The 17,330-nt window shown below is 44.9% G+C and overlaps 1 protein-coding gene across 5 annotated transcripts in view; it reads left to right on the plus strand.

The window, feature by feature from the left end:
* YPEL2 (yippee like 2) overlaps positions 1-17,330 on the plus strand; it is a 65,676-nt gene that overhangs the window by 20,209 nt on the left and 28,137 nt on the right. For all 5 annotated transcript variants that reach the window (XM_023553530.2, XM_064271304.1, XM_064271303.1 and 2 more), the window contains one exon: positions 4,640-4,953. In XM_023553530.2, coding sequence (XP_023409298.1) covers positions 4,837-4,953 — 117 coding nt within the window. In that variant the 5' untranslated portion in view covers positions 4,640-4,836. The remainder of the gene's footprint in view (positions 1-4,639; positions 4,954-17,330) is intronic.

A 17,330-nucleotide genomic window follows, 5' to 3' on the forward strand; every position in this document is an offset into this window, starting at 1 on the left:
ACCTGAAATGCAAGGGATTGATTTAAGGGGGGAAAGAGGCTCAGGGGTCTTCCAGGGCTGTGTAAGTCAGCCCTTGTGTTCCTTGCAGTGCCTTAAGGCCTGTGGAAGCATGGCCTCTGGGGAAACCACCTTGTAGAAGGACCTCAATACCAAATGAACATTCCTGTGGTTCCTCCAGTGTCATCACTGCCTTGTCTTACCTTGAAGAGAGTTCTAGGTTTGGAGAGAAATGCCAGGAGTGCCATCTCATGGGGGTGCTTGAAGACAAGTTCAGCCAACCGCCAGTCAACCAGTTGCTGTTGAGTTGACTTGGACTCACAGCGAAACCATGTGTGTCAGAGTAGAACTGCTCTGTAGGGCTTTAAATGGCCTATTTTTCAGAAGTAGATAGCAGGCCTTTCTTCCAAGGTACCTCTGGATGGACTCAAACCTCCAACCTGTCAGTTAAGAGCCAACTCAGAAACTCTAAAGACAGGTTAGATGGTCCTAGTAGAAGGGGCAGGCCACCCATCCTTCTAGGAGGAATCTGCTTACACATAAGCATCAGGTTCAGCTTGAATAGGAAAAGATGTTCTCAAAGGACCTCAAACTCTATGTCTGTCTGTGGACTCTCGGTCCTCCTTTTTCTTTTTTTAAAGCAGTAACACAAAGTACCATCTCCTCTCTTTTTTCCCCCACTGACCGCTAAAAATAATAATAGCTACAGTTTTGCTGCATATTATTTGCCGGGCACTGTGTATGCACTTACATCATCTCACCTAATCCTCACAGCCCTATATAAATTGATATTATTAGAAATGGGAAAGAAAGCTGAGGGTCAGAGTGGTTGCATCAACTTGCCGAAAGTCACCCAGCCAGAAAGGAGTAGACCTGGTTTATGTGATTCCAGAGCCCACTTCTTTTTCAGTCATTCTTCGCCTACCCTCCACCAAAGCATCCCATGCAAACAACAACACAGAGGCACACCTTAGGGTTGGTTAGTCCTGTGGCTGATGATGGTGTTACTTCCTTTATTGAGTCTCACCTTCTTGAGCCAGCTTCTGTGGCTCTGAGTGTGCTGGTACAGTCTTGTTTCCCACATCATACATCGGGTTCTTCTATGGGTTACTTTCATAGGTTACCTGAAGAATCTGTACCTTCTGTCCCCCTTCCAGGTGACACTCAGAAGGTTCTGTCTTGAGTTCCAGCTACAGTTAGGGCTTTTTATGGACAAGGCCTGTCTGTCTGATGGGCCAGCAAGGTTTGGCATGATCTGCTGAATAGTGGGTTCCCAAGGTGGTGTAGCTAGGATCTTTATTTCTAATCATATTTCACATCTATTCTTTTACATGCTGATCAGCGTGAGCCAGCTGGGGTGGTGGCAGATCTTGCTTTAATTTTCACTGTGATTGACTATGACTTAGAATGCTGCCAGATTGTACCTGTGCCCTGCGGCTTTTAAATAAGGAGTTCATTTGATTATTGTTGGAAATAAATTTGGACTTCACAATATGTTCAATGAATTGGACTCATGCAGCCTGTGGCCCCATTAGCGGGTACCATTGTCCAATAATTAAAATGCTGTGGTGCGTTCTGAAGCCCTTCTTATTGTCCACGTTTTTAAAAAATCTTCCTTCCTAAAACTCAGGAAAGCTTTAATTTTCTTTTAAGAGGGAAGAAGACAGTACTAGGTAATTAATTTTCAGGTCACAGCTCTCTTTTTTCCTCCCATTTAGCCTCCTCTCTTCTTTTCTTCTGGAAATCCTGGTGGCACAGTGGTTAAGAGCTATGGCTGCTCACCAAAAGGCCCGCTGTTCGAATCCACCGGGCGCTCCTTGGAAACCATAGGGCAGTTCTACTCTGTTCCATAGGGTCGATATGAGTCACTATCAACCCGATGGCAATGGGTTTGGTTTTTTTTGGTTTTCTCCTTTCTCCTCAGCCATGCAGGCCTTCTCTTGATCCTGCACCGCCTTTCTTTCTGCTTACCCTTTCTCATTCTTTCTAGTTTGCCCCAGGCCAGTTGGAAAAGATTCATATTTGAGCAAGCCACATTTCCTTTTCTTCTTTTTTTTTGAGGAAAGGAGTCACTTCTTTCAGATGCCTGTGAACTTGTTATATTAAAGAGCCAGAGGAGCAGAGTGACGCTTCAGCAGCAAAATCTAAGTCTGTTGTCTGGGCTCTCCAGGGCTTTTTCTAGCACCAGGCAGCTTGAGGACACTGCTGTGGGCGCTTATGTGGTGGATTTTAATTGTCCTTTTTTTTTTTTTTTTCTAAGTTCAGAGCTGTAGTAAGGACTGAATGTGTATGCATAAATGCTTATCCTTCAGAAGGTACAGAGAAGATAGTCTTGAATAAGTTTTGGGATTTGGATTTGAAGCTGAGCATAACCAGAAACTCCTGCCTGTGAACTTTTTATTTTTTTGGTTTCCTACAAAGAGAAGTGAGAGAAGAAACAATTCTACTCCAGGGAAATGCATAATTTAGAAGCCGTCTGCATGTATAAGAAAACAGACTCTGTGGCTGCTGGATAAACACAGACTGCAGCCAGGTCTCCTTGTTTCCTTTCCTTCCTCAGTGTTTGTGTAAGACGGATGGGTCCAGCGCTCCTCATGCTCCCCACTGGGCAGCTAAGGCCGTGGACTTCAGAAGCCTCTGGCCTGGGGGAAGCCTCCCACTAGCTTTCCCCTGACTGTCTTTTCTATTCCTTACACTAACACCATTTCTTTATTTCCTCGAAATGCTGTCCTTGCTGAGAATGGAACAGGAGTATTAAAGCTTGAGCAGATTTCAGGAAGCCCTAAGTGGGGTACTTGGCTCTTTCTACTACCTGTAACACTTCAACACCCAACAGCATTGGTCCACTATGATTTATTATTATTATTTTTTAAAGTAATTTCATTATTTGTTGTTGCTTTTGAAAATATCCACTGTAGACTTTTGGTCTGTCCATTCAAGTTACCTGCTACCCAGAATATGCCCAGGTGTGATGAAGGGGCTTTGGATCCAAGGGTTTACATATTTCCTTCCCATTGCCTGCTATGGCCAGGCACATCCCTGAGGCAAAGCTGGGGGAACTATTTCCCACTTACATGTCCTCCGAGTACACCTATAATGTTCACTTTAACCTGATGTTTCATCTTTAAAAATAGTGGCAGGAGACTGAATAGGGAACGTGCCTGGGTCCCCAGAGGTCAGAATCCCTTCAATAGTTAAACATCTCATGTATTATTGGTCACCCTGAATGTGGGATCTGCTTGGCTGAGGGCTGTGGAGGGGAAATGCTATCAAGCGGTAATGTTCAATGTTATCTTTCAGCCTAATGCCAGCCAGTGGTGGTGTTGGCCACTCAGGAAGATGTACGGAGTCCCAGGGGTATGGTGGCCTTCAGTGGCCACTGTGGTGTGAAGCTGTCAAGGAAGAGGGCAGCTTCCCTTTGGAAGATTTGATACCAATGAGGTTTAGGGGGAAAAGAGGACTGTGATTTGCGGGCTTTCTCTAAACATCCAGATGGATCCCAGACATAATCAGCAAGGAAGATATTTTGTTTGTCTTCCTCCCCCATCTCTCAAAATAATTTTATCTTCAAAGTGTGATGCAGGTGTTAATTAACATTCACTGTTCTCCTGGGAGGTAGGCAAGTGGGAACATTCACCCCCATTAGTGAAGCCCAGGGAATGGACAGGTTGCGAAGCCTCAGGGAGGTGAACCACAGAGAAGCAGAGTGAGTCTAGCAGGTTTAGGTCTCATGGCTTTGCCCTCAGACCTTTACCTGGAGGTCACTTGGTTGCCCTGGGAGCCACCGTGCTTTCTCAGTGTTCTTAGTTCCCAAAATAATAAAAGAAGCCGTGGCTATCGTAGGAGAGATGTTTAGTACTGTGAGCTGTGTATGACGAGTCTGAGGGTTGGGGAGAGATTCCGATAAAATTTACTGCCTCAGGTGGAGAAGTCTGATTATGCCATTGATGTCATTCATTTACTTGCTTTTAAAAAGAAAAAATGTCCTGGGCATCTTCTGGGCAAGGAACTGCAAAGAAAGTCACTTCTTCCGAAAGCTGGTTAGCCACGAGGAACCCTGCTGGTATGGAAGTTGACTCTTTGTATACCATGCTCAATCCTTAAGCTAAGGATGGTATGAGGTTCATTGCCTCTGCAGTTCATGGTTTCAAGTGTTGGGAGGACTCCTGGCATCTGGAAACGGATGAGAAATCCGTATGTGACTGTTGGATTTAGTGAACTGCTAGAGGCTGAGTGTCTTCTTTTCCTCTAGCCATTCGTCTTGGTTGGCACAGGAGAGGAAAGGCTTTAGGAGCCCTCCCCTGGGGGCTGTGGGCAGCACATTTTTCAAGGGCTTTTTCTATGGCTTCCTAGGAATGGTGATGATGCCAGTGTGCTGGATGTCTGTGGTGGGTGCCCAGGGTAACTGCTGAAAGTGCTAAATTGATACTGAACCTCCAGCTCTAGAGAAAGCAACAATACTGAGTTCCTGAATGGTTTTCTTCTCACTCATTGGTCATCTTGGGCACAGTACAAGAAAGAGAGAAGGGAGTCCTTTTGCCCTGTAAGTGTTGCCCTTTCTGGGTGGCAGCTGAGCTCTACTTACTTTGTTAGAAGCCTTGTTCCAGCAGCTAATGATATTCCCTTTTCCTTGGCAATGCAGGCAGCTGAGAACCAGCCCTAGACCTCTGTGTAAAGGTCCTTCCTCTGAAGACATCACCAGTGTGTGGAGCCTGCCCCACACCCACCCCCTGCCAAACCACGGCCTTTACCTGTGTCTTCCGGTGTTTCCCGTGCGACCCGTCCTGTGGGAGTGCCTCGTGGGCCACCCCAGAGTTCACCCCACACTCAGCAGCACCAATGGTGAAGATGACAAGATCCAAGACTTTCCAGGCATATCTGCCCTCCTGTCACCGGACCTACAGCTGCATTCACTGCAGAGCTCACTTGGCCAATCACGATGAACTCATTTCCAAGGTACATGTTCCCTGCAGGCCCTTCCTTGCCTGTGGCGGGGGAGGGTACTTCCTGCTCCCAAGGTTGCACAGGTTTGCAAACTCTCCCAAAGAAACTGGGATATTTGTACTCTCATTCTTCGCAGGGAGGGCGGACCTGAATGACAGTCTCACTCAACTGAGGAATAACTCTGGGTTATTTTTTAGGACATCTTAGGAACAGTGATGGATGGACAACATGCTAGTTTAATTTATTATTTTGGGAATTAGATGTCATCCCTACTGGAGGCTTTAGGGGTTGGTAGCTTACAGGCAAGAGGAGGGAGAGGGTGGGGAGTGATTGGAGCCTTACGCTCTGCTTGTTTGGTTTAGGTTGACAGATGAACACCATGTAGAGTGCAGCCCACTTAGAAAGTGAATATTAAGAAAAGTCGGGGGTGGGATGGGGAAGGTACAGGTGTGTCATAAGAGGGACGTAAGTGAGGACGTTGCCTTCAAAGCCCCTGGGAAGGTTATGACACTGTTAAACTACTAAGAAAGGTGGCTTGTCAAAGAGATGACCCACAGGCTTGAGTCCTGTAGGGCTTGCACATGAGGTAACATGGCGCCGCTTTGATCACAATCAGAAGAAAGAGTGGAATCTTGTTTTCCCCGAGGAGCCTTGGCAACTGCTTCCTGAGGTTGGAGCAGGGGTTAAAAAAAAAAAATCCTGTTGCAGTCATGCAGTCCAGGAACTGGATCCTTCAGGCATCATCCTTAGAATGAAGACATTCCTAGGAGAGGAGAAACAGGTTTCACTAGGTTGCATTACAAGGAGAAAGGGATTTTGGGGGACTTTTCCCTTAAAAGACATCTTTCCCCTGAACTTGAACTTCATGCCATCATTAAAGTAAAACAAAAATCTTTATGCAGACTTAGATTAAAAAGAAAAATCAGTGTTCCTAGAAAAAGCCAAGCTGTCACTTGACTTTGTGGTGCTCAGCATGAAATCTTCCAGGGCTGAACTGGCTACAGGACATGTTTTGCCAACATGATATAAGAAATCAGGGAGAGGACAGCTTTGTGCTCATAGCAGTGATCTGGAATTCCTGGGAGTGCTTCCTGACTTAGACCCAGGTCTTTGGAACTTCCCCTCAGATGGAGTTGGGGTTTGCCTTTCTAGGGAGCTGCATCAAAGAACAATGAGCCTAAGTTCTGTCCCAGACCTACAGTGGCTCTATTCCCAAGAACGGTGCCAGAAAATGTGGCATCACTTCGTTGCCTCTGGCTTGGTATTCCCAGCCAGAGAGGGATGAAGAATCAGTCAATGGTCAGTCCTGTCCAGCAGGCTGATTTGACACCAGAAATGAAGAAGGCTGGCCGAACAACCATGTTTGTGGTAGTGAGAAATCTCAGATGCGGACTGAGGTCTATGGTCCTTTTGTCCCTGCCCATGGGGGCTCAGGGAGGCTCTTGCAGGAAAGAGCCTGTCTGGAGCCCTCAGAGTCTTGCCGTTTGACTGGGTTTCCATTCTGTCTCACTTTCCCTTCTCGCTATTTCTGTTATAATTGCTCCTTTATGCTATTTGATGCAGCTAGCCTTTAGCTTCCCTCTCTGTCAACTTACCTCAGATTCTCTCTGAAGTTTTGGGGAACCCCTGAGCCTGGCAGTTTGGATGTGGGGAGGCTGTGTCAGTGAGAGAAGAGAGGATTCAGCCCACTTCGCTTTGGAAGGGGACCTGCAAGCTTGGAGAGGAATTGTGAATTGTCGTTTTTCCAGAAATCTCCCGTATCTAGTGGAGAAGCCAAGGCATCATTTTAATACAAGAAGTGCTATGTGTCATAAAAAATTTAGGTACCAATAAAGCACTTTCTCGTTGAGTAGAATGAAAGACTTAATATTTATTGAGTACCCACTATGTGCTAAAAACTGCTACTTGACACTTCGTTAGTGTTATCTCCCTTAACCCTCATGAGAAATCTTTAAGGTAGGTGATATTATTTTGTTTTATGTGGATGATGAAGCTGAGACTCATACAAGTTGTGCAAGTTCTCAAATTAGTGATTGTCAGGGCCAGAAGTTCAGAGAAGAGCGAGAGATTGCTTTGAGCTGGGGATCAGGAGAATTTCTGGTAGAGGTAGTGTTTGAGTGGGATTTTGTAAAATGAGCAGAAGCCAAATATGAGAAGATTTGGTTGATGTCTTATCTCTTTGGCCTGCTCTACAGGGCTGTCTTAGTTATGTAGTGATGCTGTAACAGAAATACCAGAAGACAGAAATACCACAAGTGGATGGCTTTAACAAAGAGAAGTTTATTTTTTCACAGTAAAGTAGGCTAAAAGTCCAAATTCAGGGTGTCAGCTCCAGGGGAAGGCTTTTTCTCTCTGGAGGAAGGTCCTTGTCCTCAATCATCCCCTGGTTGAGGAGCTTCTAAGGCGCAGGGACCCCAGGCACTGCTCCTGGCACTGCTTTCTTGGTGATATGAGGTCCCCAATGCTCTGCTTCTCTTTCCTTTTTATCTCTTGAGAGATAAAAGGTGGTGCAGGCCCCACCCCAGGGAAACTCCCTTTACATTGGGTCAGGGAGGTGACCTGAGTAAGGGTGGTGTTACAATCCCACCCTAATCATCTTTAGCATAAAATTACAATCACAAAATGGAGGACAACCACACAATACTGGGAATCGTGGCCTAACCATGTTGACACGTATTTTTGGGGGGAACACAATTCAGCCCATGACAAGGGACTTTGACAGTCTTGAAGAGCCTGGCTTATAAGTTATGCCTTCCCCCAGGCCCTGTTCCTTGCTTTATGCTGCAGTCACCAGGAAGTAAGCAATATACCTCAGTAAGCAGGTGGGGCTATTTCAGACCTCTGTTCCTCTTCCGAGAGCATCCCTCCTCCTTCATCTCTTTCCTCTCACTCATGAGCTCTTACACATCCTTTATGACCTGGAACCATGTCCTGTCATCTATGTCTCAGGCTCAGACCTGTGGCAAGAGCTCAGTAAATGAACAAATCACTGGACAGATGGAGTGTGACTATTGGGAGAGAACAAGTGATGAGCAAAAAGGACTTTGCTGGCTTCATGTCCTCCTTCCTGCCCTTTTTGGGGCAGAAAGGCTCATTCACAAGTCCTGGCCAAAGTCAGCAGAGGCTTCGGTTTCGTTGCTGTGACTGCAACCGGTGCACAGATGGGGTGCATTAGAGCTTGATGATTTAGAGAGTTGGGTTAAATGCCTAACTGTGGGGAAAGATGAGGGAGCTGTGGCTGGCCTTGCACAAAGATTCCTTTATTTCATTCCACAGCCACCCCTGGTGCTAAATAATCCATAGATTCTTATGCAGGTCCGCTTGATGGAACGATCATTGCCCTAGCCCCTTCTTTGGAAAATGGGTCTTTCTTTTAATTTTTTTTTTTTTTTTTCTCTTCCATTTAAGAAAGTTCAGGGAGAGAATGTCTCTCCTGTTCTCCCCCTTGACTTAATCTCCCACGCGGTTTCAGAGTCTGCCCAGTGGGAGTTGGGAGCAGGGAAGCAGATAACTGGAGCAGCAGTGTAATTAAATGACACTTTGTACTTGTAATAGAGCCTTTCATCTGAAAGCTTGACATTCGCTGTTTGGCCAAAAAAAAAAAAAAAATGTTGGCTTTCATTATGGAGAAAAGGCCACAAAGATCACAAGAATTAATGCTCTGAGTATATGCCCAAGCAGAGAACTGGGAACAGTACCTGGACCTGACTTCAGCTCCCTTTCTGTCCTCGTGGTTTAGCCTAGATGGAACTGTGTAGTTGTGAAGTTTTGAACAATTATTGATGTGGTGGTGGAAAGAATCCTGCACTAGGCCCTCCACCTTCTCAGCTTGCTCTAGATCCCTAGAGGCCTACTTGCTGCAATCAGCTATCCAATCTCTGAGTCTCAGTTTTGTACCTGTAAAATGAGTAAAGTAATATTCGTGTCTCTAGTAGCTAGCATTTATTGAGTGCGTACTATGTGCCCCCTTCAGTTAATCGCCACACAGTCTTTTGAGGTAGGAGTGTCTTTTTTTTTTTCCGTTTTGAAGGGGACAGGTTTACCTCATTGGGTTGTTATGCGGCTCAGATGAGATCATGGATGTGTGGGTGGTTTGCAGATTACAAAGCTCTATGCAAATATAAAGTAGTCCTGTTGTTTCTCTTGGCCTTGCTGTTAAAAAACAGGTGAGGTGGGACCGGTGGGATTTTTCTGGCATGACGCCAAGCAGAATTAGTTTAGCCAAGATAGTTCACTTTAGACTGTGGAGTACAGGACATGGATATAAGAGGAAAGGGTGAAAGAAGTCAGCGACAGCAAAGCTGAGTGTATCTACTTTGAGACGAAGGTAACACAGCATTTGCTCTGTGGGACGGTAGGGAAGCGGGGGAACTCTTTGAATTGATGACAGAACTATCTAGGGAATGTGCTGAGGCATCCTACCATTTCTTTTTGGGGGTGTTGTGGTCTAAATGCTGGAGTGTTTGCATGCAGAGGTATTTTGAGTTGGCATGAGGAATTGCTCACACTGTTGTTTCTCCCTTAATGGTGCAAGGCCCGGTATAAAAATATACTTTGGTTATAAAATAATGATGGATTTGATTGCAACAGTGAATTGCCCTGAGAGAGAAAAATCTAAGCACTCATTTTAGTGGACCCAGTCTATGTATCGGGGAAACCTGGGTCTTCACAAACCTTTTGAATTAGACTTTTCTGTACGTAGCCCTTTCCTTGCCTCCCAGCTAGCCCCTCAGTGGCATTGTGGAGTAAATCTTTTGGAATAGCAAATTGGATTCATCTGTCAGGAACCTACTTTGGGGAAATGTGGCTTCATTCCAAGATGCTTAGGGTGCTCTAGTGTGCTGAGCCCTTGGAGGAAAGGTATTGTGGGAGAGTGAGTGTCCAGTGCAGGTGGAGGGAAGACATCTTTTGCTCACCCTCAAAACTGTTTTAAGTTAATGCTGTGTGAAGTCTGCAGATTATCTCCTGGTGACAAACACAGAGTTCCCAGCATTGAAGATTATCCAGTCGAAGCCCCTCTTCAAGAGGAAACAGGCCACGAGTGCCCCAGTGACCAGCCAGAGATCACACAGCCTCAGAACCAGGAATCTATCTCACTTCACCTCAGATGTGCTGTGTGAGAAGCCCTGGCCTAACTAATTCCTACCTGCTGGGCAGTTTGTCTGAGGTTAGGAACTTTTAGGAGACAGGTTATTTTTCTTTCCCTGTGGGGCTCCATTGGGTGTATGGTGGTGCCATTTCGGTTTTCTCTCCTGCCTGGAGACTAGATGCAGCATTGCATGGCAGGGAGTAAAGATATTCCAAAGGCTCGTATTGATCCAGTGGCTGCTGAGAGGGAGGCTCTGCCCTCAGTTTCCCAGCCGCAGCTCCTAATTATGAGTGTGATTCTTAAAAAGACTTGTTCTGCTAACACATGGGCTTAGGGGTAGTGGGCATGGACGGGTGTTGGTATGAAAGGACAGAGATCTGTCCTATCCTGTCAGTTCAACCTGGCAGGGATTTGTTTCTCTTAATTCTCACTGTCCACCAGCTTGTGCTTTTAATGGACACTAAAACTAACACCCCAAATTATTAGTGCAATTATTTATGTCCTGGGAAACTTCATGTAAAGAATAAATGCAGGAGCAGAATTTCTAAGAATCCCCCCATTTCTTTTGCTCTAGGTGCCCTGGAAAATGTTACAGTGAACATGAGATTGTATTAATAGCGTTAGTGACAGTACGTTACTGAAGCAGCATAATTCATAAAGAACATGCAGAATAAGATGTGGCTCTCATTAAGATAATTATTTCGTGAGCTTATCTAAATTGCAAAATATGTTTTGAGCTCTCATTTTATTAGTTTAGGAAGATTTTTGGTATACAGTGGATATATGACATAATGATTTTTTCAAAAGCCGTCTGTGAATAAAATTAGTATTTCTGTTTTACCGGGAGGGGGGAAAAACAACCAGATTGTATGTAAACCTATAAATACCTATTTAATAAAAAGTGAAGTTTGTGTTTCTGGAATAGTGGGGCCCAAGTCTTCCCCAGATGATTAATGGACTGTAAGAAACAAGAGGTGGAGAACAACTGCTCTAATTTGTAACACATACCCTAGTGGTTGTCTTTGCTGGGGAATGTTTGTCAGTGTTTCTTCAAGAGCATTTCTGTGATACAGCAAAAGCAGAAGTGATGCGTTATGGAAAGTTACAACATAACTCAATAAAGCCCGATTTCAAAACACATTCAACCAATTTGGCTTTTGTAAAGAGAATCACATTTCCAAGCTAAACTTACTTGTTTTCTTCAGCTGTTTGACCTTTAAAAGCCCTATCTCCTCGTAATGAAGTGTTAGTTCTGGAGGAGTGCAAAAGAGCTAAGTGTTGGCCACCCAGGAAGGGGTAACAGGTGAACTAAGTCTGTACCGAAAATCATCACACAAAGGGATATGGATAGATTGCAGTATTTCTTGGTTAAAAAAAGAAACCATTTGGAGCTTGTAAAATACAGTATTTACGGTATCATCCCTCCATAAGAACAGAGACTGAACCGATTCAGGGTGAGACACACTGTAAAATGGACTGGGAAAATTTGTATAGCTTGTTGTTGTAGTCAGCTGCCACCGAGTCACCTCCCAATGCATGGCAACCCCATGCGCAATGGATCGTTGTTATCCACAGAGCTTTCATTGGCCGATTTTTGGAATTAGTGTGCCAGGCCTTTCTTCCTTGTCCATCTTAGTCTGGAAGCTCTGCTGAAACCTGTTCAGCAACATGCAAGCCTCCACTGACAGACAGGGGGTGGCTACACATGAGGTGTCTTGGCAGAAATTGAACCCGGGTCTCCTCACGGGAGGCAAGAATGCTACCACTGAAATACTATTTCCTTCGTGTATAGCACAGTTGGTCCAAAATGGGACCACCTTAACTGGATCCCAGGAGTCTCCATGATAGGGGGTGACTGCAGTGTGACTGACGATGCTTATACTTTTTTGTCTCATTGGTTTCATTCTTTCAGTCCACGAATACTGCATATGGGGGGTGTGTGTGTGTGAGTGTGTAGTAGTAGTAGCACTGTTCTATATATTATGATACTATCCTTAAAGATTTTATTCTCATGGAATTTTGACTGTAGTTGGGGAGATAATGGGTTCATAAGTCATCCCTTCTTGAAGTTTGTATTTAACCTTATGTTTATCTTAAAACAGTTATATCGTAAGGAAGCATGTCTTCTCATTGACCTGTGAACGACTTGAGAAATGATTGTGATTTCATCTTTGTGTCTCTAGCACCCAACGCAACTCCCAAGATTAGTAGATTCCCAAGACTACAGGAGGGGTTTTTAATCAGAGGTTCATGGAGTGACTTCAAGGAACCCATGAAATTGCATGTGCCACGTATATTTTCCTAGGGCAGTTTCCATAGGTTTCATCAGGGTCTCAAAGGGGGTGTTGATTTAAGAAAAAAAAAGAAAACCTGCCTAGAGGCTGGAGTTCTGGGAAGACTTGGCCAAAGAAATGGCATTGAGATGTGCCTTGAAGCATGGATTTAGACATGTAGAATTGGGGAGGGGGGCAAAAAGAGCAGCATGAATAAAGAAGGGGAGGCAGGAAGTGTGCAGGGAGAAGTCATTCTCTTTGGTTAGATATTGAGGGAACTATGTGAAAGCAGATGGGAAGAGTAGGTTGAAGTCAAATAGTTGGAAGAATAGAAGATTGCACTTTATCCTATTGGCAGTTGGATGCTATTGAAGCCTTTTGAGTAAGTAATAACATGACCAGAGCTTTGTTTCAGGATGGTGAATGTTGCGTGATGTGGTACGCGAACTACTGGGGAAATCGGGAAACTAATATATGTCTATTTAATAGTCCAAATGTGTTCTGGTCACATGGTGGTCGTTCAGTAAATACTTGTTGACCACTGCTTAGAAAGGAAAGAGAAGCAATCCATGGTTTAAAAACAAAACAAACAGACAAAAACTCCCTATCTTTTGTAGCCATGAAAAAGAAGAACTGGGTTCAGGAAGTCACAATCTTTGAATGGGGAGCAGACCTATCCTACAGTCATAATTGTTTTTCATGTGAAAATTAATGATCTGGGCACAACTAGAGTTGCTTACCAATTGATTGTCAAAGAAGCTGTCGGGAACCAAGTCTGGTGAATCGTTTGCGTGTTTTTTTTTTTTTGCTGCAGACTACAGGCAGCTGGAGCACAAATCTGCTCAAATGTGATCCTTTCTATGTGGTTGCTTTAAATACCAAAAGGAAATGTTGACTTGAGCTATGAGGCGTACCCTGAAAATTAACTCTGTGGCTTGCAAATGTCTGTAAGGTTCCAGTCACAGGATTGGTTTGTTCTTTAATGTCTCAGAATTCAGCGAGGATGCTGGTAACTGGGATCCTGTGCTTCCAGTCAAAATGCAAAAGAAACTTTTCTCAACAGGGTGTTCTTCCTGGGAAGCAAGAAGTAGGTGCAGGACTCCTCCCTGTGTTTTTGTTTGATCATTGGCACTCCCTCCAGCCTCTGGAATGGTGAAGCTGCACCGTTGCTGGTTTGGCTCCTGTATTTTGGGGCCTAACCAGAATCCACTGGGCAGGAAGAAATTGTTCAGTTCAATAATATTCCTTGTGTTTCAAACAGCATGCCAGGGTACTGGGGATAAGGAGATGAATCCAACATGATTCCCGTATTCAAAGAGCCTGCGATCTTTAGGGTACACGGGAATGGAAGGCCAAAGAACATTACAGATTAGGTGGTGTCGGCACCCGAAATATGTTACTGCTATTAACTACTATTTATTGAACATCTTCTGTGTGCCTGGAACTCCTTTACACACTTCACTTACTCCATCATTTACTTTATAACATGCTTTCAAGGTAGGTATTAAGTGAATTGACTGAAGAACTCAGATGGGACTTAAATCAAGATCAGTTTATGCTCTTTTTACCAGAGCTTATCAGCATTGACCTAACTAGCTCCTTTTGGCATTGGGTGTTTTCTGGTCAAGGAGCCCTGGTGGTGCAACGGTTAAGTGCTCGGCTGCTAACCAAAAGGTCAGTGGTTCAAACCCACCCAGTGGCTCCGTGGGAGAAAAGACCTGGCAATATGCTTTTGTAAAGATTACAGCCTGGGAAACCATATAGGGTCGCTGTGAGTGGGAATCAACTCAACAGCACACAACGCTGACAGCAGTTTCTGGTTTCCCTCAGTAATACAGATATCAAATCCTATCCTACCCTCCTTTCATTGTCCTTGCCTAGAGAATCCTTCTTTTCTCTCTCTTTCCATTTCCTACCCATTCTTAGAGACCAGCTCAAATATTTTCTCTCCAGGAAATCTTCCTGGCCTATAGGATTTTTTCCCTTTTCTGAAATTCTATAGAGCACACTGCCTGGTTACACAGTTGGCAGTTAAGGACTGTCTTTTAATATATACTTTTTTTTTATGTTTCATTTCCTAATAAGATTTTAAATGTCCTGGAGTTATGAAAAAAAAAAAAATAGACTCTCAGAATTTGAAAGCTGGAGGGGCCTTTGAATCTGGGTTTTCTAGTTCAACTCCTCGTTTACAGATTAGGAAACCAAGGCCCAGAGAGAGAAACTGAGTGCCTCCTGGCTTTGTCCTTTGCCACCCCCTCACCACAGCACCAGCCTACTGCCTTACACATAACAGATCCCCAAATGAGGGCATTAGATTAGGACTATCTTTGAAGGTTCCGTCCATGTACACCATCTTCTGATTCTAATACAGCAAAATAAGATGATAAGAGGCAAACACTGTTGTTAGCATCTGTTGAGTTGGCCCCCGACTCATGCACAGTGGGACAGAATGCTCCTTGGTCCTGTGCCATTCTCATGATTGGTTGGGCATTGGACTCTTGTGCTCCATTGAACCATTATGATCCATTGGGCTTTCGTTGGCTGATTTTTGGCAGTAGATCGCCAGGGCTATCTTCCTGGTTCATCTCAGTCTGGAAACTCCACTGTAACCTGTTCAGCAGCGTAGTAACACAGAAGCCTCCACTTGACAGATGGGTGGTGGCTGTCCATGAGGTGCGTTGGCCCAGAATTGAACCTGGGTTTCCTGCATGGGAGGCAAAAATTTTACCACTGAACCACCAATGCCTCATTGAGCACATACTAGGAGGTGGGAATCCACCCCAGGGATCTCCCATATGGAAGGTGGGAATTCTATCACCAAATACAACAGTGCCTCCTTAGAGACAACATAGCTTAGTGGTTAACGGTAAAAACTCTGAGCCTGACTGCCTGGGTTCAAACCTTGCCTTCTTCATTTAGTAGCTATGCAAGTTACTTAAGCTTTCTGTGTCTTAATGGCCTCAATTGCAAAATGGGGGTAATAGTATTAGATACCTGATAGGATTTTTGTGAAAATTATTTGAGGTAGTCAACGTAAAGTACATTTACCACAGTGTGTGACAATAATAAACGTTCAACAAATGCTGGTAGCTGTTGTTACTCTCTGGATATTCATTAAGCAAAACCAAATGAAGAAAATGCACAGAGACCAACGTGGATTAATGGCCACCAGAGGCTGGTAGGGGCAGGGAGGAATAACGAGGTACTATAAAAAAAAAAAAAAAAAAATTTTTTTTTTTATGTAATAGGTACAGTATCTGTTTGGGGTGATGAAAATTTTGAGAATTGATAGTGGTGATAGTTGGCCAACAACACTGTGAATGTAATTAATGTTACTGAATTGTATACATAAAAATGGCTACCACCAAAAACAAAACAAAAACAGAAAATGGCACTCATAACCAGGGCCTGGCCCCCCTGACAGGCCTGGAATATTGGCTCCTTCCTCCATTTTTGAGGGTTGCAGCTTTTGCACTTCAGCTACACACTTGTCTTCAGTGACCTTCTAAGGCCTCTAATAGTCATTGGGTCTCTTGTTTCTTATCGTTCCAAGGGGACCAGCAGTAATTAAATCACAACAGCCACAGGCTCCACTGGCTCCCTGGGGCCTTACCTGCAAGCAGCAGTGAGGCCTCCCTAGAATTTAAATGAAAAATCTGCCCTTCCTCCCTTCCCTTCTAGACTGTCAGGTGATTTTTTCGGTCTCTGACTGACACATCAACCAGTTACAAAGACCTCAAACTACTCTTGACTACTCTGACAAGAGCGGCCTAGGCAGCTGGAAAAGAATTCCAGGGCTTCCTTGTTGGTGCAGTAGCTGAGAATTGCTTGTCAGTTTTGTTCACTCTGGGGTATCTCAGGGTGGGGGTGGGGAGAGGTTCTTTTGAAAGGAGCCATTTTCCTTATCTTAAAAAACAAAACCAAAAAAGAATCTCTGACACCTTTGTTCCCAGAGCACTTCAGCCAGCTGACCCCCGATTCAGAGTGTTCCTTTCAGGGATCAGGACTGCCTAGCCAAGGAGAGCCTCAGCACTCTGCTCCCCTCCCTCCTTTGCCTATGGCTGATGACTGGACAGGGGAGGAGGGGAAGGAGAGAAAGAGAGAAGGAGATGGCTCTGCCAGCTGCTGCTAAAAACAACAACATCTAATCAGTCCATAAACTTCGTCCCCTCCAGACCACGGAGATGCCAAGAGGCACAGCAGGTGGCACTGGCTCTGCCTTCCCCCTGCTCTTAGAACACCCTTTGGGGAAATCTTGGGTTCTTTGAGGGTTAACTTAGGTTCATCAAAAGGAAAATTATCTTTGGGGGCCCAACAGCTCCTTTTCCTTCCTGTTAGGCCTGGCCCCACCAAAAGCATTCACTGTAACCTCAGCTTCTCAACAGATAAGTGGGGGAACAGAAAAGTGTTTCCTTGCAAAACAAAAGATCCCGGAGTGAGACCACCTGCACCAAGCCCTGTTGCTTTTCCACATTTAGTGAGCCCCTCTTAAATGCCAGCCAGTGGGGATCCATGGCAAACAGATGTGTGCCTTGCCCTCACCACACTTGTACCCAGTACCCTTTGGTTACTAGAAAGCCCAGCATTTGAAGGGGCAGCTGGTGACAGCAGAGTGTGGCCCCAAGGTTGTCTGCATGGCGACATTTCCATATTACTTTCCCTCCAATTTGCCTGATTTTTGTGAGATGCCCAAATGTGTACAGCTTTTTTCCTGACTGTCCCTGATGCTACTGGTTTCTTTTGGCCCCTGCGATGTCGCCCCAAGCTAGCCCACGCTAGTAAAAGTTCCACCAGGGCTCTTGCATCATCTGGCTGCAGCTTAGGGCGGCTAGCGAATGAAACTCACCATTCTCTCATGTGTCTTTGGAGGAATGTCTGTGTTCTTGGGACCAGGACTGTCATTATCGCTAGGAGAAGGTGGTGGTTGCTTTGCTTACATGCCTGACCTTCCAAAGGCTGCCTGGCTTTCCCCACAGCTGGCCTCTGTCTGCTGAATGTTCCAAATGGTAGGTAGGGCTGCAAGGAGT

The sequence above is a fragment of the Loxodonta africana genome, chromosome 18 (assembly GCF_030014295.1).
Source record: "Loxodonta africana isolate mLoxAfr1 chromosome 18, mLoxAfr1.hap2, whole genome shotgun sequence".
Lineage (NCBI taxonomy): Eukaryota > Metazoa > Chordata > Mammalia > Proboscidea > Elephantidae > Loxodonta > Loxodonta africana.